This window comes from Ptychodera flava, chromosome 2 (assembly GCF_041260155.1).
Source record: "Ptychodera flava strain L36383 chromosome 2, AS_Pfla_20210202, whole genome shotgun sequence".
In the NCBI taxonomy this organism is placed as follows: Eukaryota; Metazoa; Hemichordata; class Enteropneusta; family Ptychoderidae; genus Ptychodera; species Ptychodera flava.
The window spans coordinates 2739768-2753510 of NC_091929.1; the positions used below are offsets into that span (position 1 = coordinate 2739768).

Here is a 13743-nt window from a genome sequence, read left to right on the forward strand (position 1 = left end):
CACAAGTCCTAAAAAGTGTTATAGAATAGCTGAATGTTGTAATATTACAAATTACTCATAAAAACAAGTTTATAACTTAAAAAGGAAAGCAGATGAGCTTACATTTGCAGATCACACCGACATTACTCCACCATCGAATTATCCCACATATATATATATATATATATATATATATATATATATATATATATATATATATATATATATATATATATATATATATATATATATATTGATTATCTTGGGTCATGTCATACATAAATATATATATATATATATATATATATATATATATATATATATATATATATATATATATATATATATATATACAATCTTGGTTCTCTTGCTATTGCAAACGAGTCGCAAGTCAAGTTCAAACCTCTCTCTGATTAAAATCAGATAAAGAGATGGCCACGTGTCCACCGGTGCTTTTTTTCTGTTGCTCCTGTTAACTGATCGCCTCACTACAGTTAAACAACTGCTATATAAGGGAGGCCACTACAAGCTTACGAAACGACGCCATCTGTCTACATCTGATTTGAATCCAACCCTCACAATGCTTGAGTTCACAATGTCGATGTATTTAAGAATAATGACACAGACAGTCAAATATTCATGACTGTGATCATGTTAAGTAAACATATACAAGCACAGCAAAAGGAATATCTGAGAAGTAACCATTTAACATGGAAGATGAGAAAAGAAATACCGATAAAATAATATCATTAAACTATGTGTTCAAGGCGCATTGTTTACTTTAATGTCTCACAAGGCTTGAAAACTTTGTCACAAAATCATCGCCTTTGTCTATTGTCTTGTAAATAAAGTACAAAGCATTCACCCATGAAATGGGTGATCTGCAAATCGTATGGGATCCATACTACCAACTTAACACTACATCCAATGCACGTTGGCGATTGAGGAAAATTAAAACACATATTTATTATAACGTACATCTTAAAATTTAAATGTTGCAGCTCTGTTGACGTGATACATCTATACATCATGACCGAAATACATTGTTTGTAAACAAGGAAGTGATCCCCTTTTAAGTTACATAACATAGGATTGAAGGGTAACCTTTTATCCCATCTAGAGTAACTGAATCTCCTATTTCTAAATCAGTTATTTCACAATCTGGTGTTAGTGTCTTATCATTGTCAATTTCTGCGATTGCTAATCTGTTTTTATTGTTGTTATAAGAAAGATATACTTGTCAATTTTTTCATATATTACATTCAATAAGATTGGTAAAAGACTTAATCTTGGCCTAAAGATGACATATCCTATCACTTAAATGAAATAGTTTGGCTACGCTTCCGGTGATTCACGACATGACTACTATGCGCCATCAACGTCGACTCTGAATTTTCTTGCTTATTTCGTACTTCACTAACACTAGTGTCCTGACTGTTCTTCGTCAAAGTTCCAAAATCGAAATAAATTCCTATCCGATTAACTTCCCGTCCAATGCATATGGAAACCTTTCAAATCCAAATTGAAGAAAACAGCAATGCAACTACAATTCAGAATCTGATTATAGAAGACGAAGCTGGGCCATGTCTTCGACCAAAATGAAAACAGCTTTGCTGTCAAAGGAGTAACAAATGAAGACCTGGCCTCTAGGTTTTGTTTCTCGAGTTAATATTTCACGAGTCAAATGACGTTTGAGTTTATCGAATAATTTCCTTGAGGTCCTTTCCCAAGTAATGGTGATTTTTCGGAAGGAGTATCATAATCCTGATCTGTGTTTCTCGCCGTGTTATCCTCTAGAGCGTAGTTAACTCTCCGATCTCTTCTCTGTGATGGCCCGGAAGATCCATCGGGCCGAATTTCGTCACCCTCTTCGGAACTTCCCAAACGTCTCCTCCCAGAATCAATATCAGAAATATCGATGTGATCTTTGTTATTGCCGTAGTCATCCCAGGGATCTTGTAAAAACCTGCCTCGACGTCCGTATTTCACGTCTTTAAGGCTTAGAATTGCCATGTCACCGAAGAAGCTGGCAAAGTCAAGCCTGAAGAAGACGAGACAAGAAAGTCACGAATTATGGTGGAAAAAATTAAAGTACCGCACAGCTTTCTTTATTGATATATTTTCATTCAGAAAATATTGGTAAATATTATCGAGAAAATTGCCGAGGAAGATGTCCGATTATGCGCGGGGGATAGACTGTGTGTCCAAGTCTTCAGATAGCTGTTATGTTTGTATGGCGGCGCAGGTCTTGTGTCTCGGGCTATTTTTCAACAATCTAAGCGTTAACTTGTTGTGAGAGACAACTACTGCAGGGTTTACGACCTCGTTTGATCACCGGTATTTACAGTGGCATCGCAAGAAAATCAATCACTCTATTGATTGATTCAGTTATTATGATAATGATAAATAAAAAGTAAATATACAGCGGCGGAAAATGTAAGCCTAAACTGTGCGTCCCCTTCCTACCACCGTATGGATGGTTCCTAGACATCATCCCATATCTGTTAAATACCTGCCCTAACCGGTACCTTTTTCATGAAATGCTTGTACGAGGACCAAATACTCGTACTACAACGTATTTATGCTGCAAGTTTGGCGAGTTTTGGGTATCAAAAAAAAACCCGACTTACTAGACAAGGCTGTATTGGTTATGGAAACAACATAACTCTTTTTATTATGAACAATGCAAACTCACACGGAAAAATGAAAACCAATACAGCTGGATACATCATGATTCGTTTATTCAGGAATAAACATAAACAAATTACTGATTGGACTGTAGACGTGCTATAAAGTGTGAGATTAGGTACTTCTACCTATTCATATTTCCAGGTTCAACTAAATCAAGCACAAGTCGTAGTCCGATATTTCAAAGCTTTGACATTAGGCCAACTTGCGACACTTTTTGTACTCATGGGCACTTTCAATGTGTCGGGTAAACAGCATTCCACTGAAATTCATAAATATTTAAATTTTCTCTGTTGTTTTGTTTATCGAAGCTGCGGACTGTATTTGTTAACCAACTGTAGACATTTTCTTCGCCTAGAACAGAAATGACAACCACTTATCCGAACACTTATTTTGTTTTGCAGTGTACTGATAACTGTAATGCATGATCAATTAGAGATTTTTTCCGGTAAAAAGTTTCTTACTAACCTCAAGGCGATTATCACAGTCATTCCAAGGAAGTCAGCGGCATTCAGGACACGTTCATGTTTTGTTGGAACATGCAGTGGCGTTATGGTCTTTGTGATGTAGACAGTAAACACCATGAATTCTAGTAGGTTGGTCAGGCAGGCAAACAGAAACAATAAGAAAGACAGTGCTCTCACGGCAAACATTTCAATTTTCTCCCTCGCTGACCCTTGCGAACTCTGACGACCTTTGACCTCCTTACATACACATGACAATGAACCAGTTTGATTTGATACTGTGAGTAGCAAAAACCACGAAGTAATTCCAAATATCAATGATATGTAACGGTATGGACCCGTGTCAAATGATACTAGATTTCCCGCATATACAAGTGCAAAGTAAACGATTGCAAACACGGTGGGTAAAAATCGCTTCATGCACCAGTTTTCTTTGAGCACGTTGTACCAATAGGTACAATTACGTATACACCAGATCCGACGAGCGCCATTCACGGTTTCAGACAGACGACTCACAAAGTAGAACAAAAATACCTCTACCACCAACACGGCTGACAAAATTGGTTCGATTATTCCTACAGCTGTGGTGTAGTTACGATTTGTGTAGGTACAGTTAACGTTAGACAGGTCCAAATCCAAACATTTGGCCTCAAGAATGACTTGCCATACAGAGAATGCAATGGAACAGAGTAGCGTTAAAAACAACAACACTCCAACCATCAACAGAGACGATTCCTTCTTCATTTCGTATTTGACACAGTCAGTTTGTCCAGTATCTGTTCCAGTGTTACTGCAGTAGTCAATGGAAGTATCTGGATCTGGCCTTGCAGGTAAAACTGATTCAACAATAGTAATGGCACGTAGTCCGCGTATGTATGTCGCGAAAGGGGGAGTTGTAAGGCATGTCAGGGGTCATATTGACCCAATCTGATTGTGAACATCTCGTATTTAAATTTCAATGGTCTACTCTAGCGGAGTGCGTGTAATTGACCACAATCCTTAATTAAGTCAAGGGTTTGTTGAACTTCTGGAGTCGCTGTCGGAATCCGCTTTCTGATCATCTCGTAATTATTCCTAAATTTTAGTACGTCGTCGGTAATCACAAATGACATGATCGTTGGCTTTACAAGGTCCACTGAGTATTGAAAATTGTTGCTGTGTATCGGATTGCTTCGTCTCAGTATTCCAGTCAATGATTTTAAGAGAGTTATTTTACGTGTCTATTTTTGACATTTATGGCGAACATTTTTCTGTATTTGTCTTCATGTGATGAAACCACAGGCACTCCTTAGCTTGGTAGCTTGCTAAGTAGATCGATTTTCGGATCGTTCTATCGATCTACGTAGCAGACTTCACAACTAAAGGAGCGCCTGTGGATAAAACCAGGGTATTGATCTCGAAGGCCTCAATACAACTATTAAAGTCTGAATGGATCTACATGTACGTCACGCATTGCAACTGAGCGTCAGTTTACAGTGAACGCATTCATTTTCTTAAGTAAACACGAAGCAGTCACGAGACCTTTCTGGTCAAAAACAAGTTGACCTTGGGGCGTGGATAATTAAAACGCGCACAGTAAACGCAACTTCTGTGTGTAAAGGGGAGGGGGTTTGGCAGTATTTCTATCACCGTGCGCAAAAATCGCACTACAAGTTTTCCTTTCGCAACATCTCGCCCCACGTTTTTCTGTATATCAAAATATCGCGCTACATTGTTTAGCGTGTACCAAGCCAGTACGGCACCAATCAGGTGCAGCCAACGGAGCTGTTCATCGAAAAAGCTGTTCCAGGAGCAATTTCTGAGGGCAGGGGAAATTTTAATTTTGCTCGGGCAGGGGACATGTTTTTAGGTGGCAGGGGAGCAAATTTTAGGGTTTTTTTTGTAGGGCAGGGCACTATATCGGTTAATTGTCCTGGGAACAGGGCTTGGCGAAAAACGAGGAGAGGGAAAGCTACTTTTAAAACAATGACAGGGGAAGTTGAGCCATGGTGTTTCCGGGGATTGGGACACAGGGCAAGTACTTATAACTTTTCATGTCTGCAGGCGAAATGGAATGACAAAATTTTGAGGAGGATTTTTTCCTTGGGAGAGGAAATCGGCAAGTGTTTTTCGCCACAGGGCAGGGGAGCTTAAAAAAAATTACAGTGGGGAGGGGAAACAGGCAAAAATAAATGGGGAGTGGGTAAAAATGAAGTTTGAGTGCGGGAGGGTAGGTCGAAAAATTTTTGGTGGGAGGGCAAATTATGAACAGCTAATTTAATTACCCTCTTGACTTAAAATTAGTCAGTCACATTGCTTGCCATACACAATATATCTTATCATAGTAAGGACCCCTTTAAAAGTGCATTGTTCGTTGGCTGCACCTGACCAATGCCATACCAGCATTCTTCTGACATACTTGTGATGATCAGTGCACGAGTATAATATCGTAACAATCATTTTGGATACACAGTTTCATTTTATTCTATTGGTTGCTTCATTGTTGAGTTGGCGCTGAACAGAGATTGATTTTAGAGGGATATGCAGGGGGGACGGTCGGTAGAGTATGCGTGATTTCATAGCGACGTAATTACTGATTGTTGGATGCAGATACAGAATGAAGCTTGGTTGAAGTTTCGCACTTCCAAACTTTCGTTGGGGGGGGGGGGGGATGTGAAGGGGGGTTGAGGCCAAACGCTCTTAGTTTCGTTCACCGTGCGCATGTTTTAATTATCCAGGCCCCTTAACAACACTACAAGGTACCGTGTGTTTAGTATTACCTATGGCTGAGATGTTTGGCTGAACCCGAAATCCACCCACTTATAAATAAGGCAACTGAAGAGCAATTGCTGCCAGACATTCAGAGTCTGTCGTTAATTAAAGTTATCAATAAAAAAGTCAATCACTTGTCTCTCTCGTTTATTTACTACTTTTTCACAATAAGCCCTATGTTGTAGTGCCCTTACTCTCTACATTGAGGAATATAGCGAGAAAAAAGTGTCATACGCATTGTGATATTGCAATTAGATCCCGTGTACACCTGTATGTCGCCATCACTCGGCAGAAAAATAACAAACGACACCTTAACGTCAAATTAAATCCTTGATAGATATAGATGTGAAAATATAGTTTTTAGCTCACATTTGGTACATATGTAAAAACTAGTATACCAAAGAGAGCTTACGTGGTAGGTTGGCGGCGTATGTATGTATGTATGTATGTATGTATGTATGTATGTATGTATGTATGTATGTATGTATGTATGTATGTATGTATGTATGTATGTATGTACGTACGTACGTACGTACGTACGTACGTATGTATGTATTATGTATGTATGTATGTATGTATGTATGTATGCAGCATCTTAGTATTTTGTTGTACAGTTGCACCCACGAGTGTAGATATGAATTTTTTAAATGAACGTGTCAGTGTCAAAAATATGCAAATGAAGTGAAAACAGGGAAAATCCGGCAAATTGCTAAAATTCTGCAACCACATGCCAGATTTGGTTGAAACTTTGTAGGCAGCTTTGTTATGGTGATTATAGTTAGATTTGTTCAAATTGTGGCGAAACTTTGATAGCTGTATTTTTGAGAATTCTTCCCATTTTGGTCAAAATATCTTCTCTGAAATCACTTGTCCCATTGCCTTGAAACTTGATATGTATGATCCTAGGATTGGCCTCTGTATGAGTTGTTCAAATTTGTGGTAAAAGTTTCATCTTTGTATTTTTTGGCCAACTTTTTGCATTTTTGGTCAAAAAATCATTTTTCTCTCAAAGTGATCGTTGGATTGTTTTGAAACTGTATTCTCTTATTCCTTGGGTTGTCTTCTGTCGGATTTATTAAAATAGGGGTGAAATTGTCATATTTGTATTTTTGGGGCAATTTTTCACATTTCTGAATTAACCTTTCTGATTGTTTGAAATTGGTATGCATGTACCAAGAGGTAACCTTAGTTGAGTGTCTTCAAATTTGGCGAAATTTTCAAATTTGTATTTTTGGAGCATTTCCCCCCATTTTTAGTCAAAATATCATTTCCGCTGAAATCGCTCATCTGATTGCTTTGAAATTTGGTTTGCATGTTGCCAGGGGTAATATTCTTAGCCAAAGCTTCAAACCGGTTGAAATTCCTATTGATAAATTTCCCGTTAAACACTATGGGAAATCTTTCAAATGAACAAGATATGGAAAACACTAGAAATCAAGTACATAGGCCAAAACGTCCTAATTTGAAGTTGTATTCCCACTCCTACCGAAATGAAAGTTAACAAACTGGTGACAAAGTTCTGATTATTTTAGGTATTGTTTCTCAAGTTAATTTTCAAAATGTCAAATGATGTCTGAATTTTTCGAATTCGAGGAATAAGTTCTCCTAGGTCCGTTTTTCAGTAATGGTGAAGTTTCGGTGGCAGCAGCATGACACCAATCCCTGTCTCTCACTGGGTTATCCTCCAAATTCTGTGTCCGACTATTTTCCTGCTGTTCGCCCTGTGATGACGGAGTCTCAGAAGAGCCATTTGGCTGACTATCACCACAATCTTCGACGTTTTCCGAATTTGTTCCCTCTGCACTAGTATTGGCAGCTCTATTCTGATTTCCGCGTTCATCCCAAGGATCTTGTAAAAACTTGACCCGATGCCCGTATCCTACGTCTTTTAGACTTAGAATTGCCATGTCACCGAAGAAGCTGGCAAAGTCAAGTCTGAAGAAGATGAGACAAGTATGTAAATAAGTATATATAAACGGAGAAATTGAATGAAGTTGTTCATAGTGCAAATCCATATGATGGTAACTGTAATATTGTGAAATTACAGGTTGGTTCGGAGTAGTCGGTCAGCCGAGGGTCCACAAATGTGCGCACCGGAAAGGGCAAGTATCTAATGATGACTGCTTTGTTTTTGTTTGTCTGTATTAGGTTTGTGGAGATCGATATCGGTCTTGAGCCCTTGGCAATAGCTCACACACAAACATTATTTGGTTGTGAGAGTAGATTACTGCTTGGTATGATCTTATTCCATGACCAGTATTTCCAATTAAATTACAGCAGAAAAAGGGAAAGATTCACTAGATTGATTTATGAAGTTTGATGGATAAAAATTAAATCTTAAACTCCAAAAAACGCCAGCCTGAATCGAGTTTGGGCTTTGATGCTCCGCAGAATGCCAGTAAGACTTTGTATTCAACCCTAATTAGGAGTGGCTTAGAATATTGTAGTTGTCTGTGGTCGGGTACATCTAAGCAGAATATAAGGCTTTGGAAGGGGTTCAACGAAGGGCTACTCAGTATATCCTTCACTACACGGATTTAGATTACAAACACAGGCTTTTTAAACTTAATCTTCTGCCTCTAACATACAGAAGAGAAATAGCAGATCTAGTATTTTTTCTATAAGTGTTTCAATGATTTTTGTGATCTAAATTTGGATGACTTTGTATCTTTTTATAGTTCCACTTCAAATTATCCCAGTACGAGATCTAGTAACGAGTATTTAAAACTCAAATCTCATTCCTGCCACACAGTTTCATTTACACATTCTTATTTTAACAGAATTGTTCCCTTATGGAACCACTTGGATTCACACATCAGATCTTCAGAGAGTCTATCTCTTTTTAAAACAAATGTGAATTTGTTTTATCTGCAGAAATTTAAAATCATTTCAGTTCCACTGACACTTGTACATGGATAACAACATGTCGCTGACACAGTTGCTATCCAACGTAATTTGCTCCTGTGTGAGATTTTATCTGACATTTTCTCTTTTTTTATCATGTGAATGTTTGATGATCATTTTTTCTGTTTGTCGTTTTCCTTACATTTTTTTCCATTTTTGATGTATGGTGGGACGATGCTAGAGGTGTTCGACACCTGTTTGTCTTAACCATTTACTGGCTTCTGTTTTAGTCTTGACTTTGTATGTATTGCTCAACTGTGGTACAAAGGGGTTTTCTCTTGCAGTATAGTTGTTTTATTATTTTTGGGTGTCTATGTTCAATCTTGTAATCTTTGAATGCCAGTGAGGAAGTATAATAAATAAGTTGCACCCTTTACTATCTCTGTATGGTATAATTAGGTATGATGAATGCCCAACCTATTATCAGCCTGACTACGGAATAACTTGTCAATAACCCACAAAGTTTTTCATTTGAAGGCATAAGAGGGACTGTAACGTTTAATGGTGACGAGTTTACTTTATTGTCAGTGCCTTTCCAAATAAAACTATTATAAATCATTTGCTTTCGAAATAAGTGGCAGGTCTAACGGTCAGCAATGGTGTTTCCCGCCATTTTCTATTAATATCAACTTTTAGGGTTTCACTTCACAATCAGTATATCCATTATATAATATGACTTTCCGTGGATAAAACTGTACTAATATGACACTATTATTAGCGTTACATACGTAGCATTAGGAGTATTCATCGAGAGTGTCTCTGTATCGATTTGCTTTAATATTGTTTTGTCAACATGTGCATTTTGATGTAAATGTCTCTGGCAATGACATACTTATTGAGTCGAGACCGGAATCAAATTACTCACCTCAAAGCGATTACGACAGTCATTCCCAGGAAGTCCAAGGCATTCAGTGCACGTTTGTGTTCTGTGGGAACATTCAGTGGTGTTAAGGTCTTCGTGATGTAGACAGTAAACACCATAAATTCCACTAGATTGGTCAGACAGGCGAACAGAAACAAAACAAATGACAATGCTTCCATTGAATGTTTTGCTCTCGCTGACAGTCCAGACGTCTGACGATCCGGAGATTTTTTCCATACACATGACAATGAACCATTTTCATTCGATACGGTGAGGAGCAAAAACCACGAAGTAATTCCAAATATCAATGATATGTAGCGGTATGGACCTGTCTCAGAGGATACAAGATTTCCCATATACACAAGTATAAAGTAAACAATGGCAAACATCGTAGGTAAAAGTCGCTTCATACACCAGTTCTCCAAGAGAACGTTCTGCCAGTTGGTATGATCATTTGTACACCAGGTCCAATAACTGCCATTTTCATTTTCAGACGGACAACACACAAAGTAAAACAAGAATACCTCGACCACCAACACGGCTGACAAAATTGGCTCCAATATTCCTACAGCTGTGGTGTAGTTTCGATTCGTGTAAGTACAATTGACGTTCGGTAGGTTCAAGTCCAAACATTGCATCTCAAGTATAACTTGCCATACAGAGAAGACGATTGAACAGAGAAGTGTTAAAAATAACACTCCGATCAGCAGGATAAATGATAGCTTCATCTCGTATTGGAAAATGGTAGCTTGTCAACTCTTTGGTCTGGTGTTACTGCTATAGTGAATTGAAGTGTCTGGATCTTGCCTTACAGGTAAAAGTGCTATGGCAAAGGTCAAGCGTTGCACGTATGCATGTCACCTAAAGGGGATGTACTGAGCATATTATGTCAGGGGTCATATTGACCAAGCTAGAATATGCACCCCCTCGATTGAATTGCAGTGGTCTACTGAAACAGAATGTGTGTTATTGACCACAATCTTTCATAGAGTAAAGAGTTAGCGAGTTTGCCTTCGACAAGGGTCACTGTTCGAATCCGTTTTGTGATCATCTTGTAATTATTCGTTGTGATTTTTTATACGGTTGACCAGAATTGACATGGGTTTATTATGTCCTGGATTTTAAAACATCAACTACGTATTTCAAATTAAACAACATACAAATCATAAAACAAAAGTCAGAGTATCGTTGTCAGCAATTATCTTTTACACCGATGTCTCCATAAAGCGTCTGTTAGGTGTACAGACGTGACCCAGGTCTATGTGTCCATATCGTTGTGCTCGAAAAGGTAATCACTCCTAGAATTTTCTTTTAAAGTTTAATCTATCAAACTCGTTATTGCGGGTATATTTTCATAGTTTCGTCCAAAATTTGATAAACAGTTATTATAGCCTTTGCACAAACCCAGAGTGAGAGCTACAGATATTTCGTGGCCATAAAGATTGCTTATCGTATTGCATGCTGAAACTTCGGTCAACGATTTTCAGAGAGCAAGTACATTGTGTTTTGGATCATAGAGGCAAACGACAGTCTATCAGAAAACAAACAAACACGATTCTTTATTGACAAATATGAACACAAATGCAACTTTTTATTGGTTCTTTATTGTATGTGGAAATAATCATACTTAAAAAAACAAACAAACAAACACGCATAAACAAAAAAAAAATCCCGGAGCCTTAGTCGCCTGCGGCAACATGGACGATTCCTTCCTTATTTCATATCTGAAACAGTTAGTGTGTCCAGTATCTGCTTTAATGTTACTGCAATAGTTAGGTATCAGAATCTGAACTTAAAGATAAAAGCGCTATGGGAATTGTCAAACGTTACACGTATGAATGTCTTTATTTCTGCATTATTAACCCAATCAGAATAATATATGCCAATCTCGATTAAATTTGAATGATCTACTCAAGCGGAATGTGCTTTATTGACCAAAGTCATTCAGAGTTAACGGTTTTGCGCCTTTCTTTGTTGTGATTATTCCTAAAGTCTTAATGGATCTCCGTCACGTATATTCAACTGACCTTCAGTTTATATTGGACGGTGTTTTCAACACCTTTTATTTCTTAAAACACCATTGGAACAAATTTGGGTGCTGAAGTAATGACGATTTAATCTGCAAATTTAACCTCACCATTTTTTCTTTTTAAGTTATACACTTGTTTTTATGAGTAATTTGTAATATCGCAACGTTTAGTTATATGGCATCTAACACCTTTGAGAAATTTAGAAAGTATGAAGATCCAATCCTCCCAAATTAGTTACAATCGTGTTTTAAGTAAACACGAAGCAGTCACGAGACAATTTTGGTCGAAAAGAGGTTGTACACTGCGTGCTATTTAGTGAGTGGCATGACAGATCTTTGAGATGTTTACTTGAACTTGAAATCCTAGCCTATGGCAAACAGCATTACCGATCTCTGAGATGTTACTTGAACTTGAAATCCTAGCCTATGGCAACCATAGCCGCGGAAGATACAATTACATTCTGAGCCTTTCTAGTGTAAAAGTTATCAATAGCATAAAGTCAACTATTTATATTTCTCCTGTATTTACCACCATTTTCAAAATAGGCCCTTGTGTTGAAATACCCTTTACTGTCTCCACTTAGGAACATAGCAAGAAAGACCCAATGCCAAGTGCATTATTAGGCAGCATTTCAATTCAGTACCATTATAGCTCATGACATCATCACTCGGCAGGCCAGATAACAAGCGGCACCCCATCGTCGAATTAAACGTACAGTGTATGCCAAAACCATCGATTTTTTATTGATTACTTGTAATCTCGGGGGGGGGGGGTTTCGATTAATTTTGATGAAAACATTTCCAAGTTTAAGAAAAAAGGAACTTTATAGTTCAATTTTATCGTTTCATTTTATTTTATCCTCCGTTGGATTAAAATCAACAGTGGAGATGGCGACGTTCCCACCGTTGCTTTTTGAGCTGTCTCCTTTAGCTGATGATCGCTTCACTACTACTGACCCTTGCCCACTGCTACAGTACTATCATCTAACGGGACAGCAGGGAACAAGCACAGACGGTAACGTAGGTCTCTCTACATCTGATTTTAATCAGATTGTTCAACCCTAACACTGATTTAAAATCGTGAAAAAAGGACAAAGTGTTTCAATAATAATGACACAGATAGTCAAATCTACATAAAAGTAAACATACTAAGTAAACACATAAAACACAAAGATTTACCTGCGAAAAGTAACCATTGAACTTGAAGGATGAGAAAAGAAATACGAATCAACTAATAGTATTACAGGATACAATCAAGGCACACCCTTTACCTTCAAGTATAACAAGAGTTGAAAACTTGGTCATGAAATTATCGACTTCGTATTCACACATGAAGATGTATAGCATTTAAGTTGTATCCTTCAAGACTGACTGAATTTCCTATATCCGAAATTTTGTATTTCACAAAGGAAGTGATAAATAGACAATATTTTGTGTTGCATGTTGTCATTTTCAATTATTGCCATTTGTTAATCTTGTATATTGGTGTTGTTATTGATATTATATTTTCTGACAAAATAAGATACACTTCGGCAAAATTCCCTCTACATGTTTACATTCAAATAAGATGTGTTCACGAGTTTCATGTTAACCACAAATATGACATTTCCCATCACTTAAATTAAAATGTTTAAATTAAATGTTTTGTCACATATGATTCACAATTATGGTGGAAAGACCTTTACACTGGTATGCACCATCAACGTCGACTCTGAATTTTCCAGATTAATTCAGATTTCACTAACACTCGTGTATTGAATATTCTTCGTCGAGGCTTCCAAATCGATTAAAATTCCTACCGGATTAATTTCCTCTAATGGAAACATTTAAAATTAAAATGTAAGACAACAGCAATAAAACTACACATTTAAAACCTGATTATAGACAATTTTGAAGGTAAGTCTTGTCTTCGACCAACATGAAAACAGCCTTGCCTTCAAAAGAGTAATAAATGCAGGGCTGTGTCTTTCCTCAGTTGTGGTAATTTTTCAGACGCTTCCAACGTGTCGTATATCTTCGGAAGCCGCATACGGGCCAAATTTCCTCGCCGTCTTCTGCGATTCCCC

The 13743-nt window shown here is 37.5% G+C and overlaps 2 protein-coding genes across 2 annotated transcripts; both read right to left on the minus strand.

The window, feature by feature from the left end:
- Window positions 1-920: 920 nt before the first annotated feature.
- Window positions 921-4059, minus strand: LOC139151388 (uncharacterized). Its single transcript, XM_070724163.1, has 2 exons — window positions 3136-4059; window positions 921-2020 (listed from the first exon to the last, which is right to left on the minus strand). The coding sequence occupies exons 1-2, from the start codon at window positions 3873-3875 to the stop codon at window positions 1660-1662; spliced, it is 1101 nt and encodes a 366-aa protein (XP_070580264.1). The 5' UTR covers window positions 3876-4059; the 3' UTR covers window positions 921-1659.
- Window positions 4060-6457: 2398 nt separating this feature from the next.
- LOC139146720 (uncharacterized) lies at window positions 6458-10482 on the minus strand. The gene is made up of 2 exons (XM_070717778.1): window positions 9652-10482; window positions 6458-7817 (listed from the first exon to the last, which is right to left on the minus strand). The coding sequence occupies exons 1-2, from the start codon at window positions 10374-10376 to the stop codon at window positions 7445-7447; spliced, it is 1098 nt and encodes a 365-aa protein (XP_070573879.1). The 5' UTR covers window positions 10377-10482; the 3' UTR covers window positions 6458-7444.
- Window positions 10483-13743: the final 3261 nt, after the last annotated feature.